Genomic DNA, 17,300 nt, shown 5'->3' on the forward strand with positions numbered 1-17,300 from the left:
GGGACCCGGATCAGCTGACACGCTCAGGAGCCAGGGAGCAGGCGGTGGGAACGCCACAGAGCTGAGGCCGAAATAGAGCTTTTCCACCGTGGGATTAGCGCAGGAACTGGTTCCAGGGGCGCGCCCGCGAACCAGAGAAGCCAGAGGAACTTCCCCACGGCTCAGAAGAGAAGCTGGCCGAGTGGGACGCGCCCCGCCGGACCTGCGGGAAAGTTAAGAGGTGACACGCGCCCTGAGCCTCCGCTAACACTCTAAGTAGGAAGGAGATTACAGGAAAGGAACCTGACGTCCCGGAGAGCGCCAGGCCCCGGCCAGGGGCACACACCCAGAATCCAGCTCAAGGAGGCGATCAGAAGGGGCCGACCTCTGCCGCCCCCAGTGCTGAGGCAGCCCCAACCCCGCCCAGTCACCCAGGAACCCTCGGAGGGCGCCAGTGAGTCCTTCCTCCTCCCTGGCTCCGGGGCCATGGCCAGGACTTGATTCCTAGCAGGGACACGGAGAGGCAGCCATCCTGTTTGCACCTGGGAAGCACATGGCCCAGGGCCACTGCAGGACACAGGTGCTGACCTCGCTAGATGAATGGGATGGAGGAATGTCAGAGGAACCTCTCCCCCACGCCCTGCACCACCCACCCCCACACAGTCTGGCCCTGGCTCCTCCGCTGATGAGGATGTCTGGGGCAAGTACCTGCACGCCTCTGTTTACCCACCTATAAAATGGGGAGAAGAGCATTTGCCTTGGTTCCTCTCGCCAGTGCTATGCCATTGGAGCCCAGGTAGCACCTGCCTGCCTGGACAAGCCCAGAGCTGGGCCCCTCCTCCTGCTCGGACAAGGTCTACGGCTGTGGCTTCTGCTCTGATCTCAGGCTCCCCCGGGGATCACGGGGTACCCACAGGAGGAGCTGCAGGTGAGCGGGTGGCGTCTCTGGGTGTGAGGGGAGGCGGCCTGCATTCCTGACATCCTGGCCGGCAGATGGGCAGCTGTCCACTCCCAGCCAACAGGCTCCCCCCTCTTCCCCTAAAGGAGCAGAGTTCCAAGCCCGGCTCCTTTGCCTGCCCCCGTCAATCCAGCAATTACTTAATTAACACAGCTTCCTCTATAAATGCCCAGGGTTTTGTTTGTGTGTTTAAGTCCTGGCTGAGGTGACATGAGTTCACACATCCTGGATCCCAGATCAGCTCCTGGACTGGGAGCTTAACTTAGAAACCTCTCCAATGGCAGCACTCAGATGCTAGGTGTTCCCACTGGCTTCGGGGGCCTGAGTCCAGCGCAGAGAGGCCTGGCCCATAAACCCACAGGAGGGACCCAGGCACCTGACACTGGGGCTCAGCAGCCAGCCTTGGGCCACAGTGTGTGACCCATGGGCCCAGGTGTTCTCAGGAGTGGGAGCCAGGGGCCAGCTAGGGGAGACAGAGGACACAGAGATTGACAGGAGCAGCCGAGGAAAGGGGTGGCTTCTCTCTGGGCTCCGCAGCATCAGTGCGCCTTGGACCAAGGCCGGGCTCCCTGGTGCTGGGCGACTCTGAACCATCCTGGAGGCCCCAGCCTTACCTGGGCCGTCTCATCCACCCCAGCACGAGAGCTTTCCACCTTCCAGGGGGAAAGGGGCTACTGGCTTGCCCTACTGTCCAGGAGAGGGGACAGGGATGGACCCCCAGACCCTCAAAACACACAACGCAGCCTGGACGAAATAAGGAGACCCTCCCAGCACGTCCTATGGCTTGGCTGGGCCTCCCCTTCTTTCCCTGGGAGCACACCACCCCCGGCTCCGCGACCCAGGAATGGCGCGCGTGCGCACCAGGCTCCCTGTCTGTTGGGCCTGATGTTCCTGTGGTCAATGGAGTGCTCCCCAAAGGCAAAATAAGAACTGGGGCTCCCTGGGAGCTGCGAGCAGCCTTGGGACAGGAGGGTCAGTTCTTTGAACCACCAGCTGCAAAGATGGGTGTGCTTTTTAAAGACATCATTTTAACCGAGGTATATAACGTGTGCATTCAACAATTCACAGTCATTGCACCGCGCCGCCGGGGCTGAGGCTGTGCGTTGGTGGGGGTGGGAGGCCCCGCGGCGCCAGGGCTCCACAGCCAGGCGCAGGCAGGGCCTCCCGCCCCTCCGCCCAGGAAGTCCCAGGGCCGCGGGGGATTTCCAGGCAGCGCGAGGCCCGGGTGGGCTCGCCGGTGGTCCTCGATCGGGCCGGGTGGGACGCGGCAGTCCTCCGTCTCGTGAGCCCAGGCCAGGCTGCCGCACTCCAGGCCGAGGCCGGAGGGCCAGCCGCCCCGAGCCCCGGAGAGGCACCGGGCCCCAGGGCGGGCGATTCCCGGAGCGCAGCAGGGCGCACCGGCCGAAGTTGAGCGAGAAGGGCGAGCGGCGGCAGGCAGGAGGCAGCAGGTGCCGCGGGCAAACCCGCCGGGCTGCGGGGGCAGAGCGGGCGCTGAGGCCCCCGGGCCCAGGGTCCAAGCCCGCGCGGACTTCCGGGGCTCAGCGGCGGCGGCGCCCCGAGGAACTCGTCCGAGGGCCAACTCCGAGGCTAGCGAGCGCACGGCGCGGCGGGCGGGGTGGCGGGAGGCGGGCCGGCCCCCTCCCCTGCCTCGGCGCCCGCCCTCCCTTCCTGCCGTCCTGCAGCCAATTAGACGGCCCCCTCCGGCGGGAGGCGTGGGGCGCTGCATAAAGCGGCACGGAGCTGTCACCCCGGAGCAGGCTGCGCACCGCCCAGGCCGAGCCGGCGCGCCGGGGACTGCGGAGGAGCCATGGCCACCACCAACGGGGCCGTGGAAAACGGGCAGCCCGACAAGAAGGCTCCTGTTCTGCCGCGCCCCGTCCGCAACCTGGAGGTCAAGTTCACCAAGGTGAGGCGGGCGCTCCTCCGGCCCGACGGCTGCCCGGCTCCGCGCGGGGCAGCGGGGCAGGGGGGCCGGGGGCCGAGGAGCCAGCAAGCGCAGGAGTCCACCGGGAGCTCCAGAGCCCGCATTGGTGGCGGGGCATCCCGGGCGGGACCCCGTGCGCCAAGCGGGCTCGCGGGCGCCGGGGCTCGGTTCCCTAAGCCTGGAAGCGGGGCGAGGCAGGCCGCCTGCTCGGCTGGCGCGCCGTGCCAGGGTTCAGCGCGGCGCAGCCCCGACGGGCCCCTGGCGGCTCGGTGGGCAGATGGAAGCGCGCGCCGCCGTGGCCCCCGGGCGCGAGGGTCCCCAGCGGACCTCCGGGGAGCGTTTCCGGGGCTGAAGGAGGCAGGCTTTGGGAGGCCCCGGGGGTGCCAGGGGATGCCAAGAATGAGATTGAGGGCCCTGGGCTGCCAGTGGGAAACCCGGCGAGCAGGTGGTCCCGGGACACCCGCGCTTAGCCGGCTGGCCGGCAGGGCTGGAGGAGAAGGGAGGCGCTCGCCGACCAAACGCCCGCGTTGTTACCGACCAGGAGCTTGGATCCCGGCCTGGGGAAGCCGCGGGTGGCAAGCCCAGGGCCCCCGGCTCCGCTGCGCTGCGGCTGGAGGCGGCCGCGCGGCTTTGCGCTCGGGGCTGTGAAGGTGTGGAGCGGTGAGATCACCTGCCCCGGGAAGCAGGAAGGCGGGGAGACCCGCGGCCTGAGCGCCGCTCCCGGGAGGACTCCCCGGGCTGCTCGGGCGCGGGGCGCTGCGGGGGCAGGGGACCCGGTGCCTCAGAGCCCCAGGCCTGGAGGCGTCTGCCCTCAGCTTTGGCCCCGCTGGTTTTTGCGCCTTATTCGTAGTCCCCAGCTCCACCAGTCCTTGGAAAATCCACGGGTCAGTTTTGCTTTCAAAAGCCCCCATGATCGCTCTCAAAGAGTTTTTAATGCTGCGGAGGAAGTGGCCGGCCACTCTGTGTGACCTTCGGATTTTAGTCTCTTGCACTTAATCCGCGAAGTCAGTGGGTCCCACGTTTAAATCGTATGCTGTTTGGATTAGCTGCTTGCGAAAGGCTGTCCGATCCCGGCGAGGCAGCGCTGGGAGTTACTTTTCTCGTCGTTTGGTTCGCAGTATCCGCCCGTGCAGCTTCTGGGAACAGAACCTTCGGTTTGTCAGGATTTAGCTCCGTTCGTGCTTGGCTGCTGCTGGCCGTGGTGTTGTTTTGTTTTGTTTTTACAGAGTTCCCTGAAACTATTAGAAACCAGAAAGTAAATATGTTGTCCTTTTATGCTTGCATCCCACAAGAGGCGTGCGGCCACTTAGAAGTTTTAGAAGTTTGTTTCTTTCTCCATGATTCTTGGGGTCTGTTCCAAGGGAGGATGGTGGAAGGTTCTGGGAGCTCCAGCCGCCATTGTCTCTGCCAGTGGCACATTTGGGTTGTTGTGTTGGAGGCAGAGGAAAGGTAGTGGCGTGGACTGAGCTGGAGAGCTGAGACCCTCAGGGGGCTCCAGCTGCCCGGCGCCAGGCTGCACCTTCTCACCCGTGCGGGTGATGCCGCAGCCTGCTGTGTCCCTGCCCTGGCCCACCTCTGCAGCCTGTGCGGCCGAAGCTGTGGCCGGGGACTGGGAGCCCCGGGGCAGGAGAGGCCGTGCCAGTGTTGGCCAGAGAGAGATGCAAAGTGGGGAACGGAGGCCCAGGGCGGCGGGCAGGCAGTAGGACAGACGGGGCACGGGGGAGCCGGGGATCTGCTTTTTCTCCAGACTGGTTCCTGGTGCTTGTCGGTCACCGACTCACCAGAGGTGGTTCCCCCAGGCATGGCTTCGGCCTCGGCGCTGGCTGATCACAGGGTGGTCCAGCTTCCAGGAAGCCTATCCCAGGGCTCCTTAGTTTGTGCTTAGATTGTAACACGCACTGAGCGGCTAGATTGTAACACGCACTGCACCAGGGCCATACAATGTTGGTGAGGGGAGGGTTCCACTCCTTCCCGTACACCTCTCAGAGGACAGCAGCTCCTCCCACGCCACGGCGCCCCTTTCTCTGCTTGTTCAAGTCCTTCCAGACATTCTCTTTAAACCTTTCTCCTGCCTTTAAACATCCGTTTTTATTATGAAAAATAAAAATCCTCCAACTATTGTTTTCTGCAAACACTCCTCCTGGGTTTAGCTCAGGGGTCCCGTGGAAGTCGCTGGAAATGGCGCCGGCAGGATTCCCTCTTGCGATCGCCATCTTCACGTCCACCCAGGGCGCGGTCCTAATTCCATGTCGTTCCGTGCCTTTGGTGACGAACGAATTCCATCCGCAGCCCAGTGCAGCGTAGCGCTGTGTGAGTTCACTTCATCCCGAGTCCCACGGCCAGGGGCACAGCCCCCTTCCAGGCCTTTATCCTGCTTTGGGGTTCAAAATAATACCGACAGCGGCGTGGGCAGGCCACCTTCACAGGGGCTTCCTCACTGGCGTTCCTGTTTTGTTTTGGTGGAGAGAGGCAATCAACAGGAGAAATTTGCTGAACTGGAAACATTGTGACGGGCCATGTGGTTGGAGTCGGGCAGTCTGAATTTTGTTTTTTGTGTTTTTTTTTTTTTTTTTTTTTTTTTTTTTTTCTGATTAGAAAGGACTCCGGGTCAGTGTCACACGCAGCTCAGCAGTGTTTCTCCTCCTGAGCCTGCTTAGAGACGCAGCATCCCAGACATCCATCCCGTTGCTGCGATCTGTTCCCATCCCCCTAACTTCCTTCCAGTCCCCACTGCCACCTTGGAACTGACACCAGTCAGGACCCAGAATCAGCAGTTTTCCCTGACGGTCTCTATTAGCCAACCCACGAAATTTCATCTGCCTGCAAATGGGCCTCTCTGGCTGGCTGCAGTGTCCGCCCCGCACTAACTAAACTCCTCTGCTCCACTCCCCTTGGCCGAGTGATTACTTGCTGGATGGCAAAAGTGAACTCTTGGATTGAGTTTCATCTGGAAGAATAAACCTGTAATCGTAGCCTGGCCTTTTCCTCCTGCGTGTCCCCGGGGGCCTGGGCTCACATGGCGGGCTCTGAGCTTCCAGAAACCAGACCGGCACTTCCCACTGGTGCCGGCCACGCTCAGCTCCGGGTGCCAAATGGGGCACAGGCATTCTCTGCCCACCTGTCCAGCCAGAGCCTGCCCCTGCCAGGGTGCCCTCCAGCACACCGGGTTTCCTCCTCCGTGGGCTGCGGCGTTTATACGAGAGAGCCCAGTGCACAGAACGAAACCAAGACGCGCGCTCTCCAAGAAGACCCGACTCCTCGCTCTCTGTTGTCCCTGGGGAGCCAAGTGTGCAGTCTCACAACCACTGAAATTCGCCCTTTCCTGACCCAACCCTCTTCAACAATTCCAAGAGAAGCGAAATAAAGCCATGAGTGTGTGCAGGGGTCTAGTGAGCGTGTTCTTGACCTGGCAACGTGGAGCCGTGTTTTCGTGGGTGGAAGGGAATACTCCCGGTGCGCACGAGCAGTCTGCAGCTGGGGTCCTTCTGCAGTTGTGGGGTGGGTGTTGTGAGGCCAAGGCGCTCCAAGGGTGCAGCAGGGACACACTCATGCCGGGCCGGGCGGCCGGCCTCCGGGCCGTGGGGCGGGCCAAGGGTCTCGGCTCTGCCCTGGGCTCCTGCTCCTGCTCCAGAAGCCGCGTCTCTTCCAGGCAGACGGCCCTGCGAGTAAACCAGGAGTAGACGCCGCAGGTAGCCCGCTGCATGGCCTTTGTAACTCGAGTTTGTCCGTGGCGTCTTTCCTTTTTTTTTTTTTTTTTTTCAAACATCCTTGTCCTCTGGAGAATGGAGGCTCCGGGGAAGAGGGTTCCTGGGCATTCCTTGGGTCCCGGCTGTAAGTGGTGTTTGCTCCATCCTGAACGCGTTCCAGCCTCTTCGCACTGGCTTTCTCAAGCCCGGGAGGAACACACACATTACGAAGGGAGGCAGTGGCAGGGTGCAGGCTGCGTGCCGCGCTGGTCGTCGGTCGGTCGGGACTCGTGGCTGTGGCGGGGGTCTCCCACGGGGCGGGCTGCTTGGCAGTCTTGCTGGGGTTGCAACAGGAAGCGGGACGGTGCTCACTGCTTACCTGCCCGGCGACACAGGTGTGCACAGGTAGTCTATTCCATCCTTCCCGAGAGCCTACGAGGGTGTCAGCGTCCATTGCCAGCCTGGATTTAACGACTTGGCTCAATGATTCCTCCGTGAATCCATGTTCTCGCGAGAGATAAAAATCCTAACCATAAACTGAAACAACCTGAGTTTTACTGTGACAAACCCCCAAGTTCTAATGCTGAGGCTGCTCTCTCGGCGAGAGCCCTGTGCCCCCTGCCTCTCCCCTGCTCCGGCATCACCCCAGGGTGCGGAAGGGGAGGGGGTGGCGGGGAAGGCAGACAAGACGTTACCTAAGGACCTGAGCATGTTGAAATTATATGATTTTGATTTAAACCTAATTCGTTACACTTCCCTTCCTGGTTAGATATTTATCAACAATGAATGGCACCAATCCAAGAGCGGGAAGAAGTTTGCCACGTACAACCCTTCGACTCTGGAGAAAATATGTGACGTGGAAGAAGGCGATAAGGTGCGTGCTTTTGCTGTTCCTCCGAGCCAGCCGATGGTAGATAACCACGCGGTACGGACGTGCGTGGCTGAGCCGCGAGACAGAGCCGGCGCACACCCGGGGAGGGCCTGGGCCAGCTGCAGGCGTGCGTCCGCCTCGCCCCGGAATGGGATCAATTATCCAGGGCCCTCTGCAAGGAGACACTCTCCTGCTCTCCTTTGATGGATGTCTCGGCATCTCCGAGGATGACCTCAGCCTCCGCCGCGCATGGCCGAAGGGAAGGTTTTTATCAATCACTTGAACCCGGAGGCACGGCGGAGCCTTTCCAGAGAGCGTTTCCCAAGTCTGTGTTTCTCCAAAGGCAGCATTTTGAAACACTTAAAAAGTAGACTTCAAGGAGGAAGCAGCCTGGCTGCCCAGGGACGGAGCAGTGATGATGTCTCGCGACCCCCAGGTTCCCTTTCTCTGGCGCTTAGCGTGATCTCGTAAAGCCGACGTGGCGTGTACGGCACCAGTTGCTGCTGCTAGGGGGTCCGTGTGGTGACACAGACGCTAAGGGACCTCGGGGTGTGTCCCTTACACATTCCCAGACCATGGCTTGTATTCCGGATGCAGGGGAGAGGTGAAACTCTTCTGCAGAGGAAGCTAGATGGGACCATGGCCGCTGCCTCCTGAGCACGGGACAGGGCGTGGTGCTCGCCGGAGACCGGGTTGGTGGTGCTGGATGGGGGCGCGGGTCTGCGTAGGCAGCAGGCCTGGCTTTGACTCCACCAGGGCCGTCTCGTGGGCAACGTGTGGTGGCTGCACCTGTGCGTACCCCTCTGTGTGCAGCACCTCCTAAGCTCTGACCCAGGGGAAGTCGCACAGGGACTCGCACTCAGGAGGGAGGGTGGGGGGCACTGTGGGAGCCCTGGGCTCCGGTTCCTCCCTTGGTCTCAGTGACTGCTCTCAGCCCCTGGAGACAGGGGCTGCCCTGTCCCCTGCGGCCCTGTCCCCTCCACCCTAGAGCCTAGGACAAGGAATTCAGTGCCCCGACGTTCCGCTTCCCAAGCACAGCCTTGGTGTTGTCTCCCTCCTGGCTGGTGTCCGGCGCCGGCTGCCGGCTGTACCTCCCTGGGGAGAGAGTCCCCTAGTGGCCTGTGAATGCCCCCAGAACCTCCAAGCCCATTTTTCTGTTCATGGCAGGGAGGTGGCGGCACTCAGAATGGCTGCCGAGTCCATCCCGTTAGGAGTGAAGTTCTGTTGGAATTCCTCTGTCGGGGCACCAGAGGTCCAGTTCCTGGTTCACAGAACGATGTGACAGTCCTGTCCCCACAGGCTGGGTGAGGCTGGAGGCAGAGAAGTCTCTGCGTACCGCCCTGTGTGCCCACTGTTCCCGTGTGGTCCGTTCTGCCATCAGCCAAGCTCAGATTCCCCGCCCTTCCTTGTCTGTGAGCGGCAGGTGTGGCCTGGCCGAAGTGAGGCAGGCCACGCCAAGTCTTATCTTGGGTCCCCAAGAAGCATCGTCAGGGCTGGTGACTTCGGGAGAGGTTTTCGGGCACTCCTGGAATCAGAGAGAAGGTTAGCACTCAGCCTGTGTAGAGAGCTTGTGAAAGGGATGAGGAGGAGGCTAAGGAGGCCCCGAGCGGTTTCTAAGCCGGCTCTTCCCTCTGCGCCACCGCAGGCCGGAGCCCCCGCTGCTCTGGGCTGCAGGTGTGCTCCCGGGTGACACATGTCTGTTCTGGCCTCTCAGCCCGACGTGGACAAGGCCGTGGAGGCCGCACAAGCTGCCTTCCAGAGGGGCTCCCCGTGGCGCCGGCTGGATGCGCTGAGCCGCGGCCGCCTGCTGCAGCAGCTGGCCGACCTCGTGGAGCGGGACCGCGCCGTCCTGGCCGTGAGTACACGCACCGGGGCCGGTGTGGGATGACAGCCCGTTCCCCCGGGGCGAGGGAGAAAGCCGGATGGTGGTGCTCGCGTGCGGGCCTCTGAGGCCTGGCTCCCTGGCACCGCCAGGCCGGGCTGCAGCACTTGGTCATTCATTCTAAAGCCTGAGTCTTGTGCCCTCCAGCTCGGCGTCCTGACCGAGCAGCCGCCTGGAAGTTGGGTGGCATCAGTGGTTGCCAGAGGCGGGATGCACCCACCGTCCCCGGGGGCTGGGCCGAGGCCTGGCCCCTCCTGCGCATTTGTGCACTGAATGTTTTTCTTTCCTGCCACGAACCCCTTCAATGTACCCTCACCCTAAGAGCAGCGGTTCCCCCCCACCCATGCTGTCGCCTTCTGAGGCTTGAGTTACCCACGGGTAATGGTGGTTGAAGATACTGGATGGAAAATTCTAGAAACAACAACATATACATTTTAAGTGACTTTGGTGGCAGTGCGTTGTCATAATGACTTTATTATTGATTATTATCATTAACATCTTAGCTGCCTCATTTATACACCAAGCTTCATCGAGGGCGAGGATTTAGCCTAGTGGTTTAGATGCTGGGTAAGACACCTGCATCCTGTATGGGAAACCTGGGTTCAAGGCCAGCTCTGGCTCCCGGCTCCAGCTTCCTTCTAAGGCCGACCCTGGCAGGCAGCGGTGATGGCTCAAGTCCTTGGGTTTCTGCCATCTCCTGACTTTGGCTTGGCCCAGACCCAGCCAATGCAGGCATTTGGGGAAGTGAACCAGTAGGTGGGAGCTCTTCCTGTCTGTCTGTCTGTCTCTGTGCCTTCCAAGTAAATACTTTTTTAAAGTTTAGAATAAGACTACATCAGCTCTCACAGCTGTGCTTCTATGTCATACACATTTTCCACAAACTATTTGAATACGCTGTCCACATGGATCTCAGAATTTTGGGGCCAAAATAAACTTATCTTTTCATTCCACCTTCTGTGACCTTTTTGAAGTCCCTGTACATGTGCAGGGAAAGCACGTATGTGTTTGTGGGACTTGGTGCCACCGGGGTTCAGGCTCCGTGGATAAGAGGGCCATGCAGTGACATGTTCGGGAAGCCACAGGTGGAATGTGCTGGTTCCATTTTTCTTACATGTATGAAGATAAAATAAATGCCACCATTTAACATAGGAAAAAAAAAGCCTTGTATAACCAAACATCATTCTCATATCAGCCCCGAACTGGCAGTGTCAAGTGGTTAGAAACATCTCAGCATGTGAAAGACCCGAGTTCAGATCCCAGCTCTGCTGCTTGCCAGCCGTGTGGCTTTAGACAAATTGCTTAACCTCTCTGCAACTTATTTCTCTGTGAAAAATGTCATCACTAATGATATGTAGCTGCTGTGAGACTGATCCATTTAAACCCATGTCGTGGAGAAGCACTGAATAGATGACTGCTATGTGCTAACAGTAACAGTTATCAAAACAAACTAGGTGAACACCCAGCTCAGCCAGTGCCTCCCAGACCCCTTAACTCCTCAGTGTAGAAGGTGAACAGCAGTGCAGCCCCGCTGCCCGGGACGACGGGGCCTCGGAGGGGTTAATAAGCAGCGAATCACACTTGGATTTTTTTTTTTTTTAATTTATGTATTTATTTGAGAGGCAGAGTTGGGGGGGGGGGGCGACAGAGAGAGCCATCTTCCATCCACTGGTTCACTCCCCAGATGGCTGCAACAGTTAGATCTGTACCGATCCGAAGCCGGGAGCCGGGAGCTTCCTCCAGGTCTCCCACGTGGGTGCAGGGGCTTGCTTTCCCAGGCCATAGCAGAGAGCTGGATCAGAAGTGAAGCAACCGTGGCTTGAACCGGCTCCCGTATGGGATGCCAGGGCCGCAGGCAGAGGCTTAGCCTATCCTGCCACAGTGCTGGCTCCACAGGTGGAGGCCACCCCGGTCCTCCCCGGGCTGTGAGCTCTTCGTGACCGTGGACGGCACAGATGCCAGTTTTTAAAACTCGTTCCCAACCTTGAGGCCCAGTTTGTAGGGGCTGAAATCTGTTTTTTGGTGTTTGATTTGGAAAAAAGCGTTTTTTTTTTATTTTTTATTTTAGAAACAAGTAGCAAAAGGGCTGCCCTTCTAAAGGATAGCATCGGCCCAGCAGTGACATCACCGCCTTGTCCGTGCAAGGATTTGGGGGTGGGGGAAGGTACTCTTGGGGCTGTCCTTGGGTGCGTTTTCCCAAGGGTGCACCTGTACAGAAACCCCAGCTCCCCGCCCCCCGCCCTTCCGAGGTCAGCGCCCTCCCAGGAACAGCGCTGCTCTCCCAGAGCCTCTCCTTTCTCCCTGCCAGGGAAGCGGCCCCGAGTCTCAAGCTGCCAAACTGGCTTTTTCAAAAACATTTCTGTTTTCCCCTGCATGAGCTCATCCGTCTGCTATGTCCGTGTGCACCCTGAGCAGGCTGCAGAGGCTGTGCCCTGGGCACCCTCCCACCCTGTCCCCGAGTGCAGCAGTGCAGCCGGGCCACCTTCCCTGCAGCCCACGCACCGTCCCGGCGCCGCTGGCCTTTGTAGCAGGGGGAGCCGAGCGGGAGGCACTCCCGGCTCCGCCCGGCACGTTGCTTTCTGCCATCCGGGCCTCGCTGCCTGCAAGAGGTAAGGCCCGGCCCTGCCTCAGGGTTCCTCCATGGCCCCTGTCCTTTTTCAGCCGGAGGTGAGAGGGGGCTTCTGGCCCTCATTCAGGCAGCCAGGCGTTGGGTGGGGCAGTTCCTGAGCTGTGGTTCTTCAGTGTCGAAGGGGGTTACACTGTGCCCATTTCTCAGAAGGTACGTTCTCGTAAAATGCCAAGGGCAACACTGGCCGGCGAGGCGTGGCCGTGGCTGGTGAGGCGTGGCCGTGGGTCACTCGTGGTTGAGCTAGAACAAGAAGTTGTGTCAAGGCCGGTTGCTCCCATCAACAGCTAACACTTCTCAGGTTCAGTCCTGCGCACTTACTCACCTGCCAGTCTCCTCTTTCTCTTAAAAGACGTTCCTGGCTGAGTCTGTAGTGACCTTAACCTGAGTTTTGCTTGGACAGATTCTATACAACCAAGCTGAAGAACCCACGCTCTCACTCCAGGAAGCCAGCTTGCCCAGGTTAATAACAAAACACGGCCCGTGTCTGAAATTGCCCACCGTGTCCTCAGCCTGTTGCAGGCACTTGGCCTGTGGTATTTATTATCCCATTTCAGAGATGAGAAAATTGAGGCTGAGTAAGCTGACTGAGGTGGCCCAGGCCAAGGGGGCTCCCTGTCCCCACCCTCAACCACAGTGCCCCCACCAACTGCTCCCCCAGTCCCACCCCGGAAAGGGCCAAGGCAGGCTCCAGGCTCCGTGGGCAGCCGTGCAGATGCTGTGTGGGGCAGCCTGGCCCCGGAGACCCGGGCACTGTTTGCACCTGTTAGGTAAGGCAGGCACCTGTCTGGTGTGCAAAGGGAAGAGGGCAAGAATCAAGGTCACTCTCCCTATTGTCATCGGTGCTTTTGTACATCACCGCACTTGGCTCCCACGTTAGCCCTGTGAGGGCCATGCCGCGATCATTCTCATCTACAGATCAGGAATCTGAGGCTGGGAGAGACCCAGGGCCCACCCAGGGCCCCCCTGCTGGGGTTCGTCAGAAGCGGTTACTGCTTCTCTAAAGCCAAGGCCATCGGACGGCCCGGGCTGCTCTCCTGACAGCTGCACATAAAGCCGAGAGGTGGCCAGGCTGGGCCCTGCACACAGAATCCACCAGCTGTCCCTGGAACCTGGATTTCATTCGCAGCTTTTCTGTGCTGTAGGAGCAGGGAGAGGACTTGCCCTGGGAGCAGGCGCTCAGACACCCCGAGTTTAGTGCTTGTCCTGCCGCTGGCCCACCGTGGGGCCCTGCCCGAGTCCCTAGGCTCTGCTAGCCTCAGCATTGCACCGTGGAGTGGCAATGTCATTGTCAAGTTCAGATACGAGACCCATGCGAGTGCACCAGGATGAGAGATGGGGACTCCCAGAGGAGGTGGGGCCCGCGTCTCACTCCATGGCCACGTCCACAGGAATCCCGCCCCGGGCTGTGCGTCCGGGTGGCCACTTCCTGCGGAGAGGGCTGACTGGCGGTCGCAGGCTGGGCTCCACTGGGGCCGCTTGTCTCAGGGACAAAGGGGTTCTCTTCAGCCTGGCTGGAAATAGAAAAGAATCCCACCATTGAGAGGCTTCGCGGCCCTCCCTGGTCACCTCCCTGGGCAGTGGGGCGCGGCCCCGCATCCGGCTGCAGCCTGCACGTGGAAGGATTGTGTCTTTGTGTGGGCGCCGTGACCCTTGTGGGCACAGTCACTCTGTCCACTGTCGCACTGGCCCAGCCCGCCAAGAGGTCTTCCCTTTCTCTGTGTCCCAGAGGCCAGCAGCCCCTGACCCGCCAACCCCCCAAGAGCTTCCCGGGGGTGTCCCAGCCCAGCGGTCAGGGTCATGCCACTGAGGCCTCTGGGCTGGGGCAAGCGAGCAGATGCCAATGTGGAAGCCTGGCCTAGCATCGGGGGGTCCTTCCAGGGAGACCCCGGCCTGGGCTCTAGCCGAACTCCAGTCTTAGGGTCAGCAAAATTGCCCTGGCCCATCTGGCCCAGGTCGCAGTCACGCGGTCTGGGGTGACATATGTGACCGTGCGGCCTGGGGATCCGTGAGCCGCCTGTGTTCCCTCCCCGGGAACGGCTGGGAACGAGAATCTGAACGGGTGTCCTGGTGTTGCTGCAGACCCTGGAGACGATGGACACGGGGAAGCCGTTCCTGCACGCCTTTTTCATCGACCTGGAAGGCTGTATTAAGACCCTCAGATACTTTGCAGGCTGGGCAGACAAAATCCAGGGCAGGACCATCCCCACAGGTGAGCCGGCGCAGGACAGCCCCCGCCCCCTCGGCTGGGCCCCTAAGGGCTCTGTCCTCTCTGCTGGGTGGCCTCGAGGGAGTCCTGCTGGCTTCCCCCCCCCCAGGGTGTCCTTCCAGGGCCCCCACCCACAGTGGCCCTGTCCCAACTCTCCCCGAGCTCAGAATGTCCCTTTGGAAGTTAACTCGGATCACAGCTCCGTGTCATGGACAAGGCTCGGCTCCCCTCTGTGCCTCTGGATGACCGTGGGCCACTGGGAAGCCTTGGCCTTGGGTGAGTGAGCTCCCCCTTCCTGCCACTTCTCTTGCAGACGACAACGTCCTGTGCTTCACCAGGCATGAGCCTGTGGGGGTGTGCGGAGCCATCACCCCGGTAAGTACGGCCCTGCCCTGGACGGGTATCTGTCGCTCTCACCCCAGGGCCCTGGGACCTGCCGAGCCCCCGTCTAGTGCGATTTTACCCAGTGGCCTTTGTGTTCACTGAGCATTCGCGGGGGGCAGGGCGCGGGCTCTGCAGATGGACAAGGCCCCCTTCTTGCTCTCCAGGGGCTGCTCCAGGCACGCAGTGAAGGCTCTGGGGGTCCCAGCTAGAGAGGTCAGGACCCCCACCCCGGGAGGTGATGTCTCTCCGGGGCCTTGAGCATAAGAAAGACTTGTTCAGCAAGAGAGGGTTTCTCACGCAGTGGGAACGGCCCAGCCAGAGGCGTGGAAGGGGCAGAAAAGTGGGTGTTGTCAGAGCTGGGGGGGCACACACGTCGGGGACGTGGGCTCCAGAGGCCTTGAGCTGTGTGGGACTTGATTCCTGTGCGGCACGGGGGTACCTGCAGGTGTTCGGGGAGAGCAGTGCTGTGCCCAGCAGTGATGTGCCTGGGGAGCCCCAGGCCTCTAATGGCAGCTGGGCAGGATGCCGGGGAGACGGGGAGACGGCAGGAAGTGAGGACTAGAAAAATGCTTTGTGGAGGCCAGGATGATGTCAGCCGCACAGCAAACACCCCTGCAGGGAGACAGCACCCACAGCAGAGTCCTCTTTGCCAGGGCAACCCGGCAGCATCTCCCAGGACACAGCTCTGACTCGTACACACTCCTACACTACCCCTTAAGCCCCCCAAAGCTGGTGTCCTCCACCGGGACCTCGCCGGGCACCTGGGACAGGGTCATGGGGTGGCCCTGGTGCCCATGGCCTTTGCTCTGTTGCAGTGGAATTTCCCGCTGCTGATGCTGGTGTGGAAGCTGGCGCCCGCCCTGTGCTGCGGCAACACCGTGGTTCTGAAGCCGGCCGAGCAGACGCCCCTCACCGCCCTGCACCTCGGCTCTCTGATCAAAGAGGTGAGACCCCTGCAGAGGAGACGCCCGGGAGCCAGGCAGTGGCCGCTGCTCCGGGAGGCCGAAGGGAGTGAGTCCCTGTGCTGTGCTTGGCCGCCGAGGCTTCTTCGCCTGCTGTGAGCTCTGATCTGGAAGGAGCCCTGTTCCTCCCCGCGGCCCTATAAGGCGGCTCTTCTTCTGGGCTAAAGCTGCGGTCTGGGAGCACCTGGGCGGGACCAGCACTTTGGTTCTCCACGGGTGATCTCGCCAGCGCCTGCTGGGCTCCCCCAGAGGCCCCCTCTCACCCCAGCAGCCACAGCTCAGAGGAATAGCAGCCCAAAGAGGACCACCACCACCACCACCCCACCACCCTTCCAGATGCACCTGGTGACACGTTACGCCATCCGTCATCAGCTTGCGTGTGGCAAAGACTTGGAGAGAGGAGGAGAGGAGGCTGGGGGAGAGCCGCTCTTGTTCTGCCCCCCGCGGGGCTTGGGGCGCCCTCGCTGTGCTGTTTCCGTGCTGGCGCGGGCCCAAACCAGTGCCCGTTTTCCCTGGACCACTGATGACGACACGACCTTGTCACGTGGATGAGACCCGTGGGTCTAAAGTCACAGAGGTGCAAAGTCAGGTCCCAAAGCCTTGATGCGTAAAGCGGTGCGTGTGTGGGCCTGGCGCGTGAGGGCGCTCGCTCGCCCCGTCCGCACGGTGGTGCGCGTGGTTCCTGGAGCCCGCGGTGCACGCCACGCAGGCGGGAGGGAGAAGGCTGTGGACCAGTGGCCGTCCCACCTGCAGGAGGGGCGGGCTCCCGGGGCAAGAGCGCCCCCTGGAGGCGCCACAGTGGCCGTGCAGTGTGGATGGGCGGGTGGAGAAGGGGGTTTGCAGGGTCTCTGGGTGTGGGGCTTCTAACCAGGCGTCCCTGCCCCACAGCACACACACTCACACTCACGCACCCTCGTGTGCACTCACACGTTGTCTCACACACATGCTCTCAAATGTGCACACACAGTCACTGCCTCACACACGTTCTCTCACACACGTACTTACAGACGCATGCTCATGTTGTCTCTTACACATTCCCACACACTCACATTCTCTCACACTCTCACACGTTCTCTCCTCTGCCACACACATTCACGTTCTCACACACGTACTCACAGACACATGCTCATGTTGTCTCTTACATAGTCACACACTCACATTCCCACACACACACATGTATATGCACATTCCCTCACACACTCACATTCTCTCACACTCACATGTTCTCTCCTCTGCCACACACATTCACGTTCTCTCACACACTCACATTCTCTCTCATACACGTTCTCTCTCACACTCACACACTCATGTTCTCCCACACACGTACTCACATAGACGCATGCTCATGTTGTCTCTTACACATTCACACACATTCGCATTCCCTGACACACACACACATTCTCTCTTACACTCACACACACATTCGCTCCTCTTTAACACACACTCACATTCCCTCACACACACGCATACATTCTCACACTCACATTCCCTCTTCCTCTCTCACACACACATTCTGTCCTCTGTCACACACACATTCTCACACACACATACATTCACACTTATTCTCACACTCACATTCCCTCTTACACACACACATGTTCTCTCCTGTCACACACGTGCACGTTCTCACACATTCACACTCACATTCTCACACACGTACATTCACACTCACATTCTCCCTCTCTCTCTCTCACACACACACACACACACATTCTCACCTCTGTCACACACATTCACATTCTCACACACACACATTCTCACCTCTGTCACACGCATTCACGTTCTCACACACACAGGATGGTCCTGTGCTCCGGGAAGGTGG

At 60.4% G+C, this 17,300-nt stretch overlaps 1 protein-coding gene across 1 annotated transcript in view; it reads left to right on the forward strand.

Moving 5' to 3' along the window:
- The first annotated feature begins 2,610 nt into the window (after nt 1-2,610).
- Nucleotides 2,611-17,300, forward strand: part of ALDH1A3 (aldehyde dehydrogenase 1 family member A3) — a 33,544-nt gene continuing 18,854 nt past the window's right edge. The window contains exons 1-6 of the mRNA XM_051822933.3: nt 2,611-2,843; nt 7,317-7,421; nt 9,133-9,273; nt 14,006-14,135; nt 14,446-14,507; nt 15,332-15,460. Coding sequence (XP_051678893.1) covers nt 2,745-2,843; nt 7,317-7,421; nt 9,133-9,273; nt 14,006-14,135; nt 14,446-14,507; nt 15,332-15,460 — 666 coding nt within the window. The 5' untranslated portion in view covers nt 2,611-2,744. The remainder of the gene's footprint in view (nt 2,844-7,316; nt 7,422-9,132; nt 9,274-14,005; nt 14,136-14,445; nt 14,508-15,331; nt 15,461-17,300) is intronic.

The sequence above is a fragment of the Oryctolagus cuniculus genome, chromosome 12 (genome assembly GCF_051225735.1).
Source record: "Oryctolagus cuniculus isolate XC-2025 breed Fujian yellow rabbit chromosome 12, ASM5122573v1, whole genome shotgun sequence".
Lineage (NCBI taxonomy): Eukaryota > Metazoa > Chordata > Mammalia > Lagomorpha > Leporidae > Oryctolagus > Oryctolagus cuniculus.